At 39.0% G+C, this 18,707-nt stretch overlaps 8 protein-coding genes across 9 annotated transcripts; 4 read left to right on the top strand and 4 right to left on the bottom strand.

The window, feature by feature from the left end:
* Positions 1-377: 377 nt before the first annotated feature.
* LOC103870665 (calmodulin-like protein 3) lies at positions 378-2,389 on the top strand. Its single transcript, XM_009148821.3, has one exon. The coding sequence runs from the start codon at positions 1,876-1,878 to the stop codon at positions 2,335-2,337; it is 462 nt and encodes a 153-aa protein (XP_009147069.1). The 5' UTR covers positions 378-1,875; the 3' UTR covers positions 2,338-2,389.
* Positions 2,390-2,640: 251 nt separating this feature from the next.
* LOC103870663 (protein FAR1-RELATED SEQUENCE 5) lies at positions 2,641-4,334 on the top strand. The gene is made up of 3 exons (XM_009148819.3): positions 2,641-3,089; positions 3,455-3,885; positions 4,109-4,334. Coding segments are annotated over exons 1-3 (633 nt in total). The 5' UTR covers positions 2,641-3,088; the 3' UTR covers positions 4,310-4,334.
* Positions 4,335-4,455: 121 nt separating this feature from the next.
* On the bottom strand, positions 4,456-5,473 carry LOC103870664. The gene is made up of 2 exons (XM_009148820.3): positions 5,203-5,473; positions 4,456-5,126 (listed from the first exon to the last, which is right to left on the bottom strand). The coding sequence occupies exons 1-2, from the start codon at positions 5,208-5,210 to the stop codon at positions 4,562-4,564; spliced, it is 573 nt and encodes a 190-aa protein (XP_009147068.1). The 5' UTR covers positions 5,211-5,473; the 3' UTR covers positions 4,456-4,561.
* A 374-nt stretch (positions 5,474-5,847) lies between these two features.
* Positions 5,848-7,467, bottom strand: LOC103870662 (ubiquitin-like-conjugating enzyme ATG10). The gene is made up of 6 exons (XM_009148817.3): positions 7,012-7,467; positions 6,882-6,935; positions 6,740-6,817; positions 6,559-6,658; positions 6,337-6,434; positions 5,848-6,240 (listed from the first exon to the last, which is right to left on the bottom strand). The coding sequence occupies exons 1-6, from the start codon at positions 7,162-7,164 to the stop codon at positions 6,052-6,054; spliced, it is 672 nt and encodes a 223-aa protein (XP_009147065.1). The 5' UTR covers positions 7,165-7,467; the 3' UTR covers positions 5,848-6,051.
* Positions 7,468-7,653: 186 nt separating this feature from the next.
* LOC103870661 (integrator complex subunit 9) lies at positions 7,654-10,954 on the top strand. The gene is made up of 11 exons (XM_009148816.3): positions 7,654-7,662; positions 7,776-8,135; positions 8,207-8,421; positions 8,483-8,785; positions 8,870-9,074; positions 9,194-9,286; positions 9,367-9,458; positions 9,627-9,744; positions 9,834-9,919; positions 9,990-10,041; positions 10,110-10,954. The coding sequence occupies exons 1-11, from the start codon at positions 7,654-7,656 to the stop codon at positions 10,632-10,634; spliced, it is 2,058 nt and encodes a 685-aa protein (XP_009147064.1). The 3' UTR covers positions 10,635-10,954.
* Positions 10,955-11,039: 85 nt separating this feature from the next.
* LOC103870660 (formin-like protein 10) lies at positions 11,040-13,824 on the bottom strand. Its single transcript, XM_009148815.3, has 3 exons — positions 12,139-13,824; positions 11,839-12,074; positions 11,040-11,753 (listed from the first exon to the last, which is right to left on the bottom strand). Exons 1-3 carry the CDS (start codon positions 13,589-13,591, stop codon positions 11,190-11,192), a joined length of 2,253 nt encoding a protein of 750 aa, XP_009147063.1. The 5' UTR covers positions 13,592-13,824; the 3' UTR covers positions 11,040-11,189.
* Positions 13,825-15,038: 1,214 nt separating this feature from the next.
* LOC103870657 (F-box/LRR-repeat protein 12) lies at positions 15,039-16,958 on the top strand. 2 transcript variants are annotated; one of them, XM_009148812.3, is made up of 3 exons: positions 15,039-15,215; positions 15,412-15,464; positions 15,648-16,958. In XM_009148812.3, the coding sequence occupies exon 3, from the start codon at positions 15,664-15,666 to the stop codon at positions 16,849-16,851; it is 1,188 nt and encodes a 395-aa protein (XP_009147060.1). In that variant the 5' UTR covers positions 15,039-15,215; positions 15,412-15,464; positions 15,648-15,663; the 3' UTR covers positions 16,852-16,958. The 2 variants fall into 2 exon arrangements, with proteins under 2 accessions (XP_009147060.1, XP_009147061.1); XM_009148813.3 differs by lacking the exon at positions 15,412-15,464 and having other exon boundaries at positions 15,048-15,215.
* LOC103870658 (peroxisomal membrane protein 13) lies at positions 16,894-18,699 on the bottom strand. The gene is made up of 5 exons (XM_009148814.2): positions 18,531-18,699; positions 18,067-18,294; positions 17,684-17,991; positions 17,500-17,592; positions 16,894-17,411 (listed from the first exon to the last, which is right to left on the bottom strand). The coding sequence occupies exons 1-5, from the start codon at positions 18,550-18,552 to the stop codon at positions 17,193-17,195; spliced, it is 870 nt and encodes a 289-aa protein (XP_009147062.1). The 5' UTR covers positions 18,553-18,699; the 3' UTR covers positions 16,894-17,192.
* Between the last annotated feature and the right edge of the window lie 8 nt (positions 18,700-18,707).

The raw sequence follows: 18,707 nt of genomic DNA, 5'->3' as shown, positions 1-18,707 counted from the left end.
AATATGAAACAAAACAGAAACATGAAAAGTTTTTTCACTCTTCCACATTTAGTCTTCGTTAAAGTGATGTTTTTTCAATTGAAAATTTTCCATTAATTATTGTCCATCAAATTTATAATCTTCATATTAATTTAGTGAAGACTAAAATAAATCAAAAATATCAAAAAAGACTTAGAAAATTAGATGTATGAATTGCGATGTATTGTTATTTAGTTATAGTTCAAGTGTTTTACAAATTAAGGTTTTTTATTACTATAAAATTATAGTAATAGTTATTAACACAAATTTAACTTATGTAACAAATAGATTTTTATGTATTGTTATAAAATAGATACATATTTACATGTTTCTACTTTTAATCGGTTTTGTTCGGTTTATTCGGTTTAATCGGTTATATACCAAACCATATCCAAATTCTACGGTTTTTATAAAATTATATCCATTCGGTTTATATGATATATACCAAAACCAAACCATATTGTCTATTTCGGTTCGGTTCGGTTCGGTACGGTTCGGTTTTACCATATTGAACAGTCCTAGTTCTCATCATGTCTCTTTTCGGCCTGCTTTATGTGTCGCTGATAACGGGCCGAACTGAAATTTAGTCAAGTCTAACTCGAACAACTTTTAAGCAAAATGAATTTGAATCGTGGAAACCAATCCATCTCCAATGGTTCATGGTATTTATTCCAAAGATATTATATTTTAGAGTGAAAAATAAAGTAGTAAATGAAAAAACAATTTTAAACTTAGTAAAAAATAAACTATTTTTAAAGTATTTTTACTATAAATTATATTTTAAATTAATAAATAGAGTGAAATTGAAAATATCCTTATAATAAATTTTTCTATGAAACCATTTCTCGTGTGAATGAATCAGATACGTGGAATTTTTTTTTTTTAATACTTATGACTGAACATATACAATATTTAAGGTCACATACATTACATGATATTTCATCCATTTCAGTGTAGTTATCGTTGTAAAATAAAATTTTCGTTTTAAAATATGTGTCGTTCTATAATTTCAATGCAAAATTTGTTGACTTTATATTCTATTCTATTTTTTTATTGGTTGAAATGTGGTTAGATGTATTGGTAATGATGTTTTCATTTAGTAAATATACAAATTTAAATATTTCTTAATCTGTGTGCACAAATCTAAAACGACAATTAAAATGAAACGTATGAAATTATTTTTTTAACCAAGATTTTCAGTAGTTAACTATCAAGCTATTAAAATGTGATTAAGACCTGACTGTTTTAAAAGGCATTTTAATTTAAAGATATAAGTGATTAAGACCTGACTATTTTAAAAGGCATTTTAATTGTTTTAGTTGGCTATTCTATTTCTGAAACAGCGTGGTACATCAAGTTGACCAATAAATAAACATATAGATATGAACTCACTTCGAATAAAATCACATCTAGTATAAGATAATATAAAGCTTAAAAAAATGTAACAAACATTTTCAAACTGATAAGCATTTGAAAGAAACTCTATTTCTGTAACTATTGTGAGCTTTCAAAAATATAACCTGAAATAACTATCCTAACTGTTTGAAGGTCATGGAGATGATGTTAAGAGAGAGTGTACATCCCGTGTGTATCTATCTATAGATAGTCTTGTGTATCTTTGAAGGACAAAAATAAATCTATTTTAAGACCAGTTCAACAGAAAACTGGTGCAGACCACGATCAGTACAGTTGTAATGAAATTTTCTAAAATGGCAACCACTCCTTTTTCTTTAAGAACCAGTCATTATTTCCTTCTCTAAACCCTAATCTCTTCTTCTCTATAAACTCATCTTTTAGCTCTTGTTCTCAATCATCCTCTTTTTCAAAGCTTCCTAGCTAATAAACCCCAATAAAGAGATGGATCAAACAGAACTTTCCCGGATATTCCAAATGTTCGACAGGAACGGTGACGGCAAAATCACCAAACAAGAGCTGAACGATTCGTTAGAGAATCTCGGAATCTACATCCCGGACAAAGACTTGGTGCAGATGATCGAGAAGATTGATCTCAACGGCGACGGGTACGTGGACATCGAAGAGTTTGGAGGGCTGTACCAGTCGATCATGGACGATAGAGACGAGGAGGAAGACATCATAGAGGCTTTCAACGTGTTTGATCAGAACCGAGACGGGTTCATCACGGTGGAAGAGCTGAGATCCGTGTTATCTTCCTTGGGGCTCAAGCAAGGAAGAACACTAGAGGATTGTAAGAGGATGATAAGCAAAGTGGATGTTGATGGAGATGGGATGGTGAATTTTAAAGAGTTTAAGCAAATGATGAAAGGTGGTGGATTTGCTGCCTTAGAATCAAGCTTGTAAAACAAACAAACAAAACCCATTTTTGGGTTAGGGTTTGAGATCAACATCATTGTTTTTCTTCCTCGAATGATTAGGGCAAAAACTTGAAAGAGAATTAACAAATGGATGAAGCTTCGTTTTTGAATGCTTCTCCACAAAATATTGTTGATGAATTTGCTATGTGGGATTTTGAAAACAAACATATATAATTTTGATTTTTGAGGATTTTAAATTGTTGAAGATTCTTTTATTTATTTTGTAATATATGGTTGTGAATTGTGATGCACGTCACTTATCAATTACTACATTTACGCTTAATAAGCTCATGCCATGCTTGTTCAAAAAAAAAAAAAGAAGCTCATGCCATATTGCCATGCATGCATACAACAACTTGAACATTTAGTCAGTACGATATAAAAACAACATGATGTTTTTAACTAGTAATCTGAAAAGTGGAGAAGAAAAGGAGAAGAAGCTATGAACTGCATGATGTTTTGAACTTGTAATCTGAAGTCAAACAAAAAAACTTCAAAACTACATGCCGTTTCTCACTTGTCGTAGACCAACGGATGAAGTTCACGTGCTCCACCCAAAAACCAGTCATCATCAACCGTACAAGAAACAGAGAGATCTTCGACTTTGTGTTCTGTTGTCGTCTTCTTCTCCCTCTCTTTCCAACTCACTAAACTAACTTCAGTTTCACAGATCAACACTTCCTCCGTCCAATTATATCCCTGTTGACCCTGTCTGAAGCTTCCTATTCTTCCATCCAAGTAAGTGCTTTAACTGAATCCTCTTTCTATTATTCAATCTTTCATTGAGAATTTCTTGTTAAACTGTTTCGATGATCTGAGGGTTTTAGCTCTATTTCGCCTTCTTTTATGGACTAATCTGCTAGATTCGTATGTATGAACTTTCTCTGTGGTGTGAAGTTGAGAGTTTGATAAAAGTTGATGAAGTTGCTACTCGGTTTAGAGATGCATATATTTAGGGTTTCTGTTCTTGTGTACTTAAAGCCATTGTATTTGATAATCTTTAAAAGAAGTTCAACGGCAGAACTCTTAGCTCTGATATATTTAGGACTAAAGTGTTGCACCGTTTGTCTTGAATTTGAGATTGTTTGTGTGTTGTATGGCAGTGGAAGGGAACCTTTTACGTGGAGAAGATGTAGTAGAGAATACAATCACAGAAGAAGCTTCTTCAGTTGTGGAGCCTTTCATTGGAATGGAGTTTGAATCAGAAGAAGCAACAAAGTCTTTCTACGACAGTTACGCCACACGCACTGGTTTCGTTATGAGAGTGGATGCTTTCAGGAAGTCAATGCGAGACGGGACCGTGGTGTGGCGAAGGCTCGTGTGTAATAAAGAAGGGTTCCGCAGATCGAAACCTAGGAGAAGCGAGAGCAGGAAGCCTCGTGCTATAACAAGAGAAGGGTGTAAGGCTTTGATCGTGGTGAAGAAAGACAAGTCCGGAAAATGGATCGTCACTAAGTTTGTGAAAGAACATAATCATCCTCTCTTGTCTCTACTTGCTAATGCTCGCCGGAGTTCACATATCTCTCAATCACCGGTACGTTCATACACTTCCCCTTCAGGGGCATCTCTCAAAACATTTAGTAAGAACTTAAATAATTGAATAATTTAGAGACCTATATTTATGTATATAAAAAAAAATCTCTTAAAATTTTATGGGTTCAAGGCTAATAATGTTTTACTGGTCTCTGCATGGCATAAAGCTTGTTCTGTTTTATGTCTCTGAAAGATCTATCTTTTGTATAAACAAACATTTTCAGGACGAGAAAGACGCAAAGATTAGGGAGCTTAGCACAGAGCTGAGCCGAGAGAGAAAGCGTTGTGCTACATTGCAACAGCAACTTGATATGGTCCTAAACGTGATGGAAGAACATGCTAATCATCTCTCTGTCAATATCAATAATGTTATCCAAAGTGTAAAAGAAATAGAGTCCATTACTTTCACCAAACCCCTCAGCTAAATAAAACAACAAACACATATCTTAATTTGTGTTTCATAAAAGCCTAACATCAAATCCTCTTTAATACCACAACATCTAATACTAGTTTGGTCACAGCATTCATTTGAATTAGAGACTTTTGACACAATGATCATGATCGTTTCTAGTAGTTGAGCTAATGACTTCTGGTAATAATAAATAGTAACCTTAAAATAAACAGATCCCTCCTAAACAAACAAAGAGATATAGAGAAAAACTGATTCGAATCAAGTTTCAATGCCAAAAAGCGTAAAACGCAGTAGATATATAAACCAAGAGAGCAGAGGAAACAAGCGTCACAAGCGTCACAACCGCCTGAACCGCAGATTGACTACCGCAAGAAAGCAACCCCAAACGGATCTGAATCACATTAACCATAGACAGCATCAAAAACAAACAACCCATCACAGATCCAACCGCAGACGCCATCATCCCCCATCTCAGCACCTTGATATTGATATGCGCCCTGAAAATCTCGTCCACGTCTTTGCTGTTGAGGAGGTTCAACGCGAGCTTGAGACCCTGAGCTACGAGAGAGGAGAAGAGGAAGAAGCTGAAGGAGACGACTTCGAAGACAAGCAGCTTCTTCGCCACGTCATCGCTCGCGTCGCAGTTTGACCGCTGCTCGAGGCTGCGCTGTCCCGGGGTGGCTAAGGAGAGGCCTACGAAGACGGCGATGGTGAAGAGGGAGTTCACGTTGACGAGTCCGTCGAGTGCGCTTACGTGGACGCTTGTGGTGGCGACGGAGGAAGCTGCCGGTGACGTCATTGTGACGGTGGTTTCGATTTTTGGCTCAGATCTGCTCCTCGGGGAAAGACGAATGTTTAAAGAAATGTAGATTGAGTACGGAGAGAGAGAGAAAGGGTAAAGCTTACTCTGCCATTGAAGAATCTATTAAGTTCTGCGGAAGCTTTTGCTTTTGGTCGGAGAGATTAGTTGGAAAGAGAGATTGATTGTCTTAAAAGATACTTTTTTAAGACTCTGTAATGACGCAATTACTCGTCTCTGTTTTTTTTTTTATATAAAGCATACGTTTTGTTTTTTTTGTCCACGTCGGAGTCAACTGAAATTAAGTTGTTGACCAAAATTTACAATTTTAACTTTTTGTTTGTTTTTTTTTTTGGAAATTGTTTTCAATTAATTATTTTTGGTTGAAATGTTTTCAATTAAATATTTTGATTGAACTGAACTTTGATAAGAATGATTTTAATATTTTTTGGTGAATCAAGAAAAAATGTATTTTATATTATATCCTCATAAATATTAAATACCACCTAAGCTTTAAACTATAAAGTATAAACAACAATTATATATATATATATATTTATCATACCAGTTTATTTGAAAGTACACTTTTCATATTATTAGATTAGTAAACTTCAAAGTTAGGAGATATTTACACGAATAAAACCATATATCGAAGATTAAGAAAACAAAACTGATGGTTAACGTCAGAGTCATTTGAACTTGACAGCCAACCTAGTGAGATTTTATTTACGATAAAATACACCTGGTCCATGGACTTTAACCAATCACACTTCCATAAGCTTTTATAAAAGAACATCCATGTAATACAAATATGTCATGTTTTTGTTTTTGAGCGAGTATTCATTCAAGCAGATGTGAAAAGATCATTCACAAAAGTGTACCATAATAACCGCAACGTTCTTGAGGACTTTAAGAGCCATTGACTCATTCCATAGTTGTGGGATTACAGATCATCTCTAAATCAGCATCTCACGAGGGATTTTAAGACCAACCACCTGCCCGACAACAGAGAACCATGAAACCAAGTACAACTCAACAGGAATCTGACAACCATCAGAGCTACTGCTTTCGGAAAGCAGCTTGATCCATTCCTCAGTCCCACAAGGATGCAGCTTGAACCATGGTCTGTTCAAATACGGATGCTCCTGCAATTGATTGTTGCATAGAGATTAAAATACAAAGCAACCAAAAAAAACTATATACTAAACTCACACACTGTGGTATTGATTTTGAGAGGCTACCTCCTGTGTTATAAACGTCCACTTAGATTCCAGCAAAAGACTAACAGAGCTTGAAGGCAAATCTCTTTTGATCACATCCAAAGAAAGAGGCTTTCCATCTAATAAAAGTGACAAAAAAATATATTTTATCAAAAAAAAAAGGTGACAAACAAATGTAATTATCTTATAACCAAACAAAAAGAGCAATCCAAAATATTAGCAGGGGCTGATGGTGTGACATACCACTAGAGTATCCACGAAAGTATAACATAGGAACCATGTACGATGCACTGTAAACGATATGGTAATCATAGTAGTGTGCTTCATCTTCAACGTTTTGTACCTATCAACAAGCAAAACAAAAAAAAAACAATCTCAGAGATTCTGCTGTTCACTCATACAAAGTGAAATGGCTTTATGTTACCAAGACCGTGAGATCAACTGATTCTTCCTTCTCCGACCAATCAGCTGTTACATCTAAAGACTCCTCCTCAGCACTTCCCTACACACAGAGATAACAATGAGAAACATAAAAGAAGGAAGAAGATGAAAGGTTGTGACTTTACCTCAAGTGAGCTGAGAATGATGATTTTCTCTAGCGATAAGTAACCTTCCTCCTTCTGATAACACAACAAACACGAATCTAATGTAAAAACGGTGTCTTGATCATGGAGACTAGTATTGATCGACGTTGACCTTAAGCATCGTTCGGTTGATCAGAGGAACCCATGACCAGGGAGGGAACGAAAGGTTATGTCTTTTCCATTTATCGGCGAAAGCTCGAGCAGCTACGGTGAAACCCTCGAGAGTGATTTTGCCGTCGTTGACGACCTCTCCAGCTGAATCCATCGGAGGAAGCAAATGATCGGCAACACCGTCGCAGCGAAATCAAAGCATTTAAACCGAACCAAATCAGAGAATCTAAATCGAATTTAGTTAATATAAACCGAACCGAACATAATCAGAGAATTTAAACCGTCTCTACGAAATCAAAGCAATTAAACCGAACCGAATCAGATAATCTAAATCGAATTTTAGTTAATATAAAGCGAACCAACCGTAAGTAAACCCGAAACCAGAGAAATTAAATCGAATTTAGTTTTACATAAACCGAACCGAACCGAACCTATTCGAAATAAACGCGCCGCTTCAACCTCCATCTCCGCCTTCCATTAACTAACCGCCGCCACTTTCTATCTCTCTGCCGCATCTGTTAGTCTAGAAAAGCTCTGACTTTGAACCTCTTTGATGTTCTTCTCTTTCCTTTGGAGGCAATTCGTATAGAAGTGCTTACGATATTAGCTTCCGACAGATTCTACTGTTGTTTTATTTATCTCCATGGAACTGGTGAGTTTCTCTTGTTTATTGTATAACTGTAATGTAAAAGTCGACACCTTTTTGTCTGAATTGTTGGGTAAATACGAAAGCTTTGCGTTTGTGTGTGTGTGTGTGTTTTGTAGACTTGTCTGAGCAAAGGAGATGGCTTTCACTACCCGCCTTGCCACATGCTGAACCTAAGTGGTTTCAGGATCTTGATCGACTGCCCTTTGGACCTTTTAGCTCTCACAATCTTCTCTCCTCTTCCATGTGATGTGGGGATTGAAGCTTATGGTCAGAATGATCAGAATCCAATTCAAAAGAAGCAGAAACTGGAGAGACAGATGACTCCTGATGACTTGGTGTGCGCAGAGCCGTGGTACAAAACTGTGAAGGCCTTGCATTTGTGGGAAGCTTCTTTGATCGATATAGTTCTCATCTCCAACCCTATGGGATTGCTTGGATTGCCATTCCTTACTCAACACCCAAGATTCTGCGCCAAGGTAAAACGTTTTTCATGAATGTAACTTGTTTTGCTTTGGGGTGTGCCTTGTGCTGAGTTCTTAAGATGTAGATATATATGACTGAAGCAACGGCTAAGATTGGTCAGCTCATGATGGAAGATCTTGTCTCTATGCACATGGAGTTCAAACGCTTCCATGGACCTGAGGACTCTAGTTTTCCTTGTTGGACAAAGAATTTAGATGGTGAAGAAGTACCAGGCGTGCTTAAGAATCTTGTCTTTGGTGAGAATGGTGATGATCTTGGCAGTTGGATGCGTCTATACAGGTAATTGTTATTGGCTTCTCTATAGTGTTGATTGCTTCGTTAATTCATTATTTTTATTCAGTTTAGATGACGTAAAGAGTTGCATGAAGAAGGTTCAAGCTGTAAAGTTTTCAGAAGAAGTTTGTTATAACGGGACATTGATCATTAAGGCCTTAAGTTCAGGTCTTGATATTGGGGCTTGCAATTGGTTGATCAACGGACCTAATGGAAGTCTAAGTTATGTGTCAGACTCCATCTTCGTTTCACATCATTCGAAATTTTTTGACTTCCATGGTCTCAAAGGAACAGATGTGATGATTTACTCTGGTTTCTCATGCCTCCAAACCGCAGAAATGACTGAGAATGATTGTATATCAACAATGAGGTACATTCATATAAGACCCTCTTTCTACGTTTATGATAGAATGTTGTTTGTTTGGGTCTTATTGTCAATGATATGTTTTTGCAGTGACAAGAAGGACGAGAGATTGGCTGCTTCATTACTAGACAATGAAGAAAGCTTAGGAGAGCTAGAGAAACTAGCTTTTGTTTGCTCATGTGCTGCGGAATCTGCGGATGCTGGTGGATCAACCTTAATTACGATAACTCGAGTGGGGATAGTTCTGCAGCTCCTAGAGCTAATGTCAGATTCTATTGAGTCCTCTTCTCTAAAGGTTTGGTTTACCTTTTTTCTTTTTATCTTACACTTTTAATTTCTTGTGGATATGAACCACATTTTAAATGGTGTTCTCAGCTCAATAAGACTAAATTACTCTAGTACGGTTGTGCTTAGGTTCCAATATTTGTAATATCTTCTGTGGCAGAAGAGCTATTGGCATACACAAACACCATACCAGAGTGGCTGTGTGAGCAACGACAGGAGAAGGTATACTTATCTGACTTGTTAATCACTGTTGATTTTTATTTGAAAGATGAATCAAATAGTAGATTTTATGTTATGTTCAGTTAATTTCAGGAGAACCATCATTTGGTCATCTTAAGTTCATTAAAGACAAGAAGATCCATTTGTTTCCTGCCATTCACTCACCCAACTTAATGTAAGACTTTGTTGTTTCCTAGTATTGGTTTTCATATTCTTAGGCCTACATGCAATGTTTCATATGCTAATTTTTAACTGAAAGTATCATCTTGGTTCACCATAAGTCATTTGCCTAGTTCAGATACAAAGTAAAATATAACTATTATTTACGTTTATGGCAAAACAGAACAAGTTGGCAAGAACCATGCATAGTGTTTGCTCCTCACTGGAGTTTGCGGCTTGGCCCTTCTGTCCAGCTTCTTCAGCGTTGGCGTGGAGATCCAAGATCATTGCTTGTTCTTGAGGTTTTTTAATCTATTTCTCTCTTCCTCCATAAGATGATTCAAATGTGAATCTCTAGTCAAGATATGTGATGAGAAAATATGTGTTGCAGGACGGTATAAGTTCAGGTTTAGGACTTCTCCCCTTCAGACCAATCTCTATGAAGATTCTCCAATGTTCATTTCTTTCTGGAATTAGGTAAGATCTTGCCTGTATGTATATAACCGTAACTTGCTTGTCAACATTGCTCAAATACTTTCTTTTGCAGGTTGCAGAAGCTCCCAACTCTTCTTTCCCTTTTGCAGCCAAAGATTGTTTTGGTAAGGACTCTATTTTTTTCAACTTGCCTGTGTCTGTATTCATCAATCTGATAGCATTTTATAAACAGGTCCCTGATGTTATCAACCAGAGAATCAATCTTTCTACCATGAAGACAAAATCTATCCTGAGTTACTCCGAGAACAAGACGCTAAGCGTGGGAAGAATTGCAGAGAATGCAGACGTGGAGATAATGGCAGAGTTAGCCACCAAGTTGAGCTGGAAAAAACTCAGACAACGTGAGAACTTTGGTGTTGCAAGGTTGAAAGGTGACTTTGTGATGGAAAATGGGAAACAGAGATTGGTTTCCGGGTTGGATCAGGAAGAAAGTTCAGGAAAGGCTCGGACATTGAGGCATTGGGGCTCTGTTGCTCCGGAAACACTTTTAGAGTCGTTAGTGAAGATGAGTGTAACCGGTTCGATAGAACATAGGAGAGATGAGAATGGAGCAGAAGGCAAGAGTATAATCTATATAACAGATCCTAGCGGTGGAATGATAGAGACCTCAGAGATGGGTACTACTATTATAACAGACGATGAGACTTTAGCCTCTAAGATCTTCCAAGCGATTGATGGGATTCTTGACGGAATTTAGAGCAAGTGTAGCTTTGATTCACCTGATCTTCAGAGCTCAAAATTTGCAGCATTATCCCTGGTAAGTGATTTCCCTAGTAAGTCCAAGCACTTAATGATTTGAAGCACGTAAGGGAAGATCAGTTTATGGTTTTGGAGTGATCCTGGTATCAAAGATGAGCTTTAATATGTATAGGTTTAGGTTCCATTGATGACACACTAGAGCACTCATATGTTCACAGTTGCAAGTATAGTCTTAGATTCACTGAAGTAGACAGCCTTTTTCCATGTATGTAACATCTTATTTAAATTGATTGATGGTAGATTGGTTTGGTCTGAAAACTACAACTCTCAAACTATATTAGTCTTTCTTGCTTTTTCTGTTATGTGAAGTAAATCCATTGAGATATTTGCTTTGATAGAGAAATCAAGTAAAATTTCACTTAAGAACCAACGATTCATACAAACATAAGTACACATAACTAATTAAGGAGGCAACACAATGCACCATCATCAGTCTTTGGACAGATTCTAGGATCTTCCTTACACTTGAAACCTAAGCCAGAGTACTCTTTTCTCAATTCACCTCCATTTCCTTGCATGCTTTATCTAGAATTGACAGAAAGTCTCTAACGATCACGAACACTCTCAATAGCTGAGCTTCTTCCTTTGCTGAATCTCCATGGAATATCTCTGTGATCTCTTTCACTGCAAAGAGCATGGAACCATCTTCTGTTTCAATCTTTTTAGCTTCCTTTACAGCGGTTTCCAAGAACTTGGTCACTGTCCCCTTGAATTCCCCACATTCTTGTTCTTCATCATCACTCAGTAGCAGAACCTCCTTAACTCTCTGGACTCCTTGATAAAGCTTTGAAACGTCGCTTCTCAGAACACCGTAGTCTATTTCCGCAGTTTTCTTGACATCTACAAGTACTAAACTGAGATCTCTGACAACTTGCAACACTTTGATACCTTCTGATTCTATGATGTTCTCTACAACAGAACGCAAGAGAGTGGTTCCACCATCTAACAACGCCTCAAGTTTGAAGCCATGAGCGTTCACGCTCTTCGTTCCTATCTCTAAAACAACTTCAATAAGCTTCAACAGCATTCTGCTATTCCTTAGCTCCTCACAAGCAGCCTGCAAAAGAATCAAGATAGCTTTATAAGACACAAGATTCATATGTCTCTCTCATTAAATTTAGCTTTGTTATATTATAGTATACCTGTATAACCCCAAATGATTGTTTCAAGTGTTCAATCTTGGAATCAAAAGTAGCAACAAAGAGCAACGCATCAACCCTTTTGAACACAAAAGGCACATTAAGCAACTCCCTGAGAAACCTCTCTGATGGGGCAAGCTTATCATCACTATAGCTCTTCAACTTACTCTCTTCCTCTTCACTCGGCGCCACTCTTGATAAACTCTCAAGAAGCTCAACTCCAAGCGCTTCATAGTGACCTGATTCAGAAAATACAAACTCAGATTCAACTCATACAATAAGCTTTGTAACTGATGATATTACCATCTCGAAGGGCTTGAAGAACATCGTCTGTGGTGAGATCAAGTGTTGTAAGTAGAAAAGCAATACTCTGAGACTTTCTAGGGTCCAAAACTCTACTTTCTTGATTAAACATTGGGAGATCACAGCTGAGACTTCTCTGCTTCGGATTAGCATTCAAAGAGTTGAACTTTAGACTCTCCCATGTGTTCTTCCGACAAGAACTCGGTCGGTGGACTCTGTCCCAGGGCAGAGGCTTCATCTTCGTTGCTCCATCCCAAGACAGCTTCTTTCCAGACTTCTGGACCATAAAGGACTGCGACGGTGGTACAAGAGGAGGCGGCGCCGGCATTGCAGGCGGTGGCCGTTCCGGAAGAGGAGGAGGAGGAGAAACAGCCGGCGAAGACTTCAACTTTCTTGAAGAAGATTCAGAGACGTTGATAACAAAATCTCTAGCAGGAGAAGAAGTGGAAGAGAGGAACAAAGACTTGACGTTTCGGCTGAAGTCGTTCCACCTCGGCGGGGAGGAGGCTTCGAGAACCTTCCGGAAGAAACGATCAGGAGTGGTGGAGACCGAAGAGTACATGGAGGAGCGAGCGTATGCGTCGGTACCTCCTCTCTCAGGTGAAGTGGAAGCAGAGGAGATGCGAGGGAAGGCGTGGTTCTGGTTCCAGAGAGTGAACATTCTCAGAGACGACGCCACGTGGTGTCTCTTGTTGCTCCTCACAGGAGAAATGTTAACGGACGGTGGTGACGTGGCAGGAGAATCCGAGGAAGAGTAGTTTCTCAGCTCTCGTGATTCTTTACCAGCTATAGACGCGAGAGGGGAGTAGAAGTCGTCTTCGTCTTCTTCTTCTTCTTCTTCTTCGGAGCTTTGTTGCTGGAAGCTGCGAGAGGACAATGGAGGGAGAGGAGAGATCTCTGGAGACTCCGGTTTGACGAAACCGGAAGTGGCGACGTTTCCGAGGTACAGAACATCGGAGGTTGTTGAAGCAGCAGAGACTGTGAGTTTGTGTTCAGTGTTGTTTCTTGGAAGAGCTTGTTTACTGCTCTTTGAATCGTCTTTGAAATTACGGTTCTGCCCTCGCCACCTTCCGTAGAGAAACAAGGCTACTCCGATGGCTGTTGCGACGGCGAGGACAGCGGAGATAAGTGTGATAAGGAGAGTTCTTGAAGCGGTGTGAGGTTTTGAGGAGCGAGGGAGGACGAGAGCGGAGATGTTCGCCGGAAAAGTGGCGTACGTTGGGGCGGAGGGGGGCAGAGGCGACGGAGGAGGCATCGGGAGAGGAGGAAGAGGAGGAGGAGGGGAGGATGATAAGCCGTCAGCTGGGAAGAAAGGCAAGCCGCCGGGAGTTGGTGTGGAAGGATCTGTTGCAGGAGCTTGCGAGAGGTGACGGCGAGTGAAACTAGCCGGTGAGGCGCACGGTAAGCGAGAGGATGCGCATGATAGCAGGAAGAAGATGATGACAGCTTCCATACTTGGGGGGAGGAGAGAGTTTGTGTGTTGGTTCTGCAATGCGCACTATCTGAGGATGATGAGTTTACTGACACTATGCTATAGTGTTGTGTACTCTTTCTTCTTCTTCTACTACTGTTTCGAATTTAATTAAAGAAGAATAAAAGAGGATTTAATATAAAAATCTATAGGGAGGGAAGAACGTATATGAAATGCAATAATTACGTGAAACAGTTCTCTGGGTCCTCTGCTTTCAAAATAATCTTTTTGACTTTTATTGTCCTCTTTACTCCTATGCCTACTATTCTAAAAAATAATAAACACTATCTTCTCATTATTAAAGGTCATAAACACCTTTACCTACCAGGAAAACAACTAAGATCACATTTCCAGTTTATTTTTTATTTGATAAATATTGTGATTTTTATGTTGTGAAACACTGTGCAATCGAATTTGAAATGTAATAAAGTTACTATATAAGTATAAGGAAATAAAAAGTAAATTAAAGTAGAACGAGAACTGCAGCATGCTTTGTCTCATCTACTTTTCGGTGGGCTTTTGTAAATAATCACTTAAGAGTTTTCACATAGTCTGTCATCATGGGAATTAGTTAGTTTATTGATTTGAAATGCATTTGTCACGTAAATTTTTGCATATTTTTTAACTATTAAGTACATGAATGAACGATAATATTTAATCAAAAGAGGAGGAGGGATAAGAAGAATGATGATGAGAAGAGAATAGAGTGGAAAGTGATTATGCAACAACATGACAAGAGAAGGAGAATACGTTGGCTGGCCATATTAAGATTGTAACAACACACCATGTGGTTTTTGACGTACCTATCTCCATTGTGTTTTTAAACTACCAATTTAGTACCAAAGAAAGAAAAAAGAGAGGATCAAGAAACATATGTGAACACAAACTCGAAGATGAAGACTTGCATGCACTACATTGGTGGAGGAATTAATATGCAAAAGTCCAACTACTTCACAACACCCAAGGAGACAGACAAACAATTGTTTTCTCTAACTTTTGGTGAATGGTTTCAAAAGGTGAAGATGGAAATAAAAAAATGACATGATGATATGAATCGCATCACTTAGACAATAGACCCAAGTATGAATGCAAACTATAGGGAGCTCATGAGCATAAGCACATGCAAGAACCATGTCACCAGCAATTGTACCAGAGACCCTTCGAGCAAAAACGTCCTTCTTTGTCTATCATCTGGCAAAAAGAGCACTGAGATGATCAAACCGGATCTAAAATAGAAAAAAAACACCAAATGAGAAAGAAAAAAATCTAAAAACACACTATTTTCAATACAATACAATACAACCACTACTATCTCTCACGAAGTTTCAAAAATATAGTATTATTACTGCTGATAAGAAATTTTACCAAGGTAAAAAAAAAAAAAACTTAAACCCTAGTGATATCTCCTGTCCCGTAAAATCAACGGACACGATACGTCTGGGGATAAACTGCTTAAGTGCGATGCTATAACTACAGTACGGTGACGCAATCGACTCGACGCAGCTTCACATGATCTCAATCAAATTTGCATCAGCTCTCTGTGTGTGTGGCAATTGGATCATGGATTGAGCTAAGACTGTTTCATCGATAAAGTTTGGATTTTTGTGTGAGTCTCTCCTTGGGTTTGCATATGCTTTCGAGTGTCCCCAACGTCTCTGTCTCTGTTTCTCCTCCATCCATTTTCTATCCAGATCTTCTTTCTTTTGAGTCTCAAAGTCTCGCTTTTTACGAGTCTGTCTCTCTTTTTGAGATTGGTTGGATCAATGTATTACTTTCGTTGATCTTGTTTGATGTTTTTCTAGTTCAAATTGAAGTGAACGGTACTCTGGATTTGCTTCATTGGATCGAAACAGAGGTTTATCTGACTTGATTCTTCCTTTAGGATTCTTAAGTTTAATGTTCTGTAATAAAAGATCAACACTTTATATATGTTCTGTAACAAAAGATCAAGACTTTATATATGTTCTATAATAAAAGATCAAGACTTTATATGTTTTGTAACAAAAGATCAAGACTTTATATATGTTCTGTAATACAGGAACTGAAGTGAAGAGATGGAGAATGTGTCCGAGTCTGATGATGTTAGAACCTCCATTATCCACCTCCCTGATGATTGCCTTTCCTTTATCTTCCAACGGCTTGATAATCTCGACGACCACGATTCATTCGGTTTGACTTGTCATCGCTTTCTCAACATTCAAAACATTAACCGCCGCTCTCTCCAGTTCCAGTGCTCATTATCTCTCCTCAACTCTCCAAGTCTCTCTCAGCCAACTCTCGCTGTGAACTCAGATCATCTCCATAGGCTTCTCACTCGGTTTCAGTGGCTGGAGCATCTTTCCCTCTCTGGCTGCACGGTGCTGAACGATTCGAGTCTAGCCTCTCTCAGGTATCCTGGCGCAAGACTGCATAGTCTCCACTTGGACTGTTGCTATGGGGTTTCTGATGATGGGATCTCCACAGTCGCTAGCTTTTGTCCTAATCTGAGAGTGGTTAGTCTCTACCGTTGCAGTATCAGCGACATTGGGTTAGAAACACTAGCCAGGGCTGCTTCCTTGGCTTTAAGATGCGTGAATCTCTCGTATTGTCCTCTTGTGTCTGACTTTGGAGTTAAAGCATTGACGCAAGCGTGCTTACAGATTGAGTCGGTGAAGATCTCAAACTGCAAGAGCATAACCGGTGTTGGCTTTATTAACTCTTCTCCAACTTTAAGCTATGTGGATGCCGAGTCTTGTCAGCTTGAGCCGAAAGGTGTAGCGGGGATCATCAGCGGAGGCGGGGTTGAGTTTCTAAACATCTCAGGTCCAGTTTCCTACATCGGCAAAGACGGTTTGGTTCCCATTGGGTCTGGCGTTGCGTCGAGACTTAGAGTCTTGAACTTGAGGATGTGCAGAACTGTTGGTGATGAGTCCATAAAAGCTATAGCGAAAGGTTGTCCGTTGCTGCAAGAGTGGAACTTGGCTTTGTGTCATGAAGTCAGGGTTGAGGGATGGGAAGCTGTGGGGAAGTGGTGTTGTAGCTTGAAGAGACTCCATGTGAACCGTTGTAGGAACTTGTGTGATCAAGGGCTGCTTGGGATCAGAAGAGGGTGCAAGAATCTTCGGATACTGTATATGAATGGGAATGCGAGGCTGACCTCTACAGCAGTTGAGATGTTTAAGTTACACAGAGGAGATGTTACGCTCAGGAGTGAAGAAGTTATGGTTATAGGACCAGACTGGAGACTGTATACACGAGGATGAAGCATCAGTTTAGACCAATGTGTTCTAGAATAGGCTTCAATGTTGTAATAAAGAATAATATTATTATGAATACCACCAGATATGTCTTTATACAACTTCACTTTCCATTTTATTGAGTTTGAAATCTATATCTGCAACTTTGTTTAGCACACAATCAGCAAAGCTGAGAAGAGAGAGATGAAAGATAAATAGAAAAAAGAAAGAGACTCTATTTGTAAAGAAGCGTCTGGCTTTTGTACAATCTAATCTCCTTTGGAGGCAGCTGCATGACTTGTGTTGACTCTCAAGGTGTATTCATAGCAATGTAGAAGGATTTGGGTTTAATGAAAGAAGCAACTTAGTTAGTTACCCCATACATTGTCCCAACCACCACCACCTGGTGCAGCGGCGGCTTTAGGACCTTCGATGTAGTTCTGGTTTCCATGTGGCTGGTGGGGTAAAGGGAGTCCATTAGGCCCTTGTGGCTGCTGCTGCATCTTTCTAGGCTTTGTTCTCACACCAAGCATGCGCAGTACAAATCTGGCTAATTCTCCATATAACATACCACCACGATCAAAGAGCTGAAGAGGACAAATTGTTTAAATGGTTAACGCTTGGACAATAAAGCCATTAGAGGAAGGAAACAAGTAAGAGACAAGTTGGTAGAACCTGAAGAAGGGCAGACATGAACATATGAAAGGCCTGTGTGTTTTGGTCAATCAGCATCGCTACACGGCCAAAGAAATTCACAGCACCTTGCATCTGATGACATCAAACAAAACCATCAACACTGTATGTTATTAAACTTCTTTGGTTTCTTGAACATTACAAACATGAAGGGGATGAACCATACCACATGGAGAAATGATATCCAGAAGCCTGGTGGAGATGGAGGTTGATTAAAAGGGTCGTTTGGATCTTGACCACCATAAGGACTCATTCCCATTCCTGTCCCCATACCCATACCATAACCACCACCAAAACTGCTATTGTACATCCCACCACCACCATACATACCTGAACTTCCATATAGTCCACCACCACCACCATAACCTCCTCTATTATACATCCCACTACCACCATACATTCCTCCCCCAAACGAGCCATACCCACCTAGCCCTGTACCATACCCAGAGTTCATACCTAGGTTTGAGCCATAACCTGCATTACATAAACAAAAATAAGTAAAAGCTTATGTCCTCTCAATACCAGTAAAAACAACATCTAAAAACATACCACCATAGGTCTGCTGCTCCCAAGGTCTAGTTGGAACAGGTCTACTCAGTCCATTCATAGTAGGAGCTGTGTTAGTCCTATTCACAGACGAAACTAGCTCACCGGGATTCGCAGTGCCAGAAGCCTCAACTGAATCAGCAGTGCTCGTATTCGAAGGAGGCCTAAAAGGCTTAGGACCAGCTGCGTTGTTGTTCCCTTCTTGTTCCCAAGGCTTAGGAGGACGTCCACCTAACATCAGACACATACAACTTAAAGTTATTACATGTAACTGAATAACAACGACAGATAATACTTTGAGACAGAACTCAAATCATTACAAAACAGCAAAGCTCCCATTAAATCATTGATTAATATGCTCTGATTAATAAAAGGAATCACTTTGCAATCAGAAAAATCAAATTGAATCAGATGATCGATTGATTGATTACCCGGTGAAAGATTGATTTTTTTTCGAATTAACTAACCTGATGGCTGAGACGAAGCCATAACCGACACGATTAGAGAGCTTTTGGAAGTTCTCCGACGCCTACCTTCAAGCGCGGAGAGAGAGAGAAGAAGACAAAGGAGGGAGGGACCTCGAGAAGAGAGAAAGAAAACAAACGGATAGCTTTCTTCTTTTAGTTTTCTCTTTATTATATTTA

This window comes from Brassica rapa, chromosome A05 (genome assembly GCF_000309985.2).
Source record: "Brassica rapa cultivar Chiifu-401-42 chromosome A05, CAAS_Brap_v3.01, whole genome shotgun sequence".
Lineage (NCBI taxonomy): Eukaryota > Viridiplantae > Streptophyta > Magnoliopsida > Brassicales > Brassicaceae > Brassica > Brassica rapa.
This window is presented reverse-complemented; position numbering and strand designations above follow the sequence as displayed.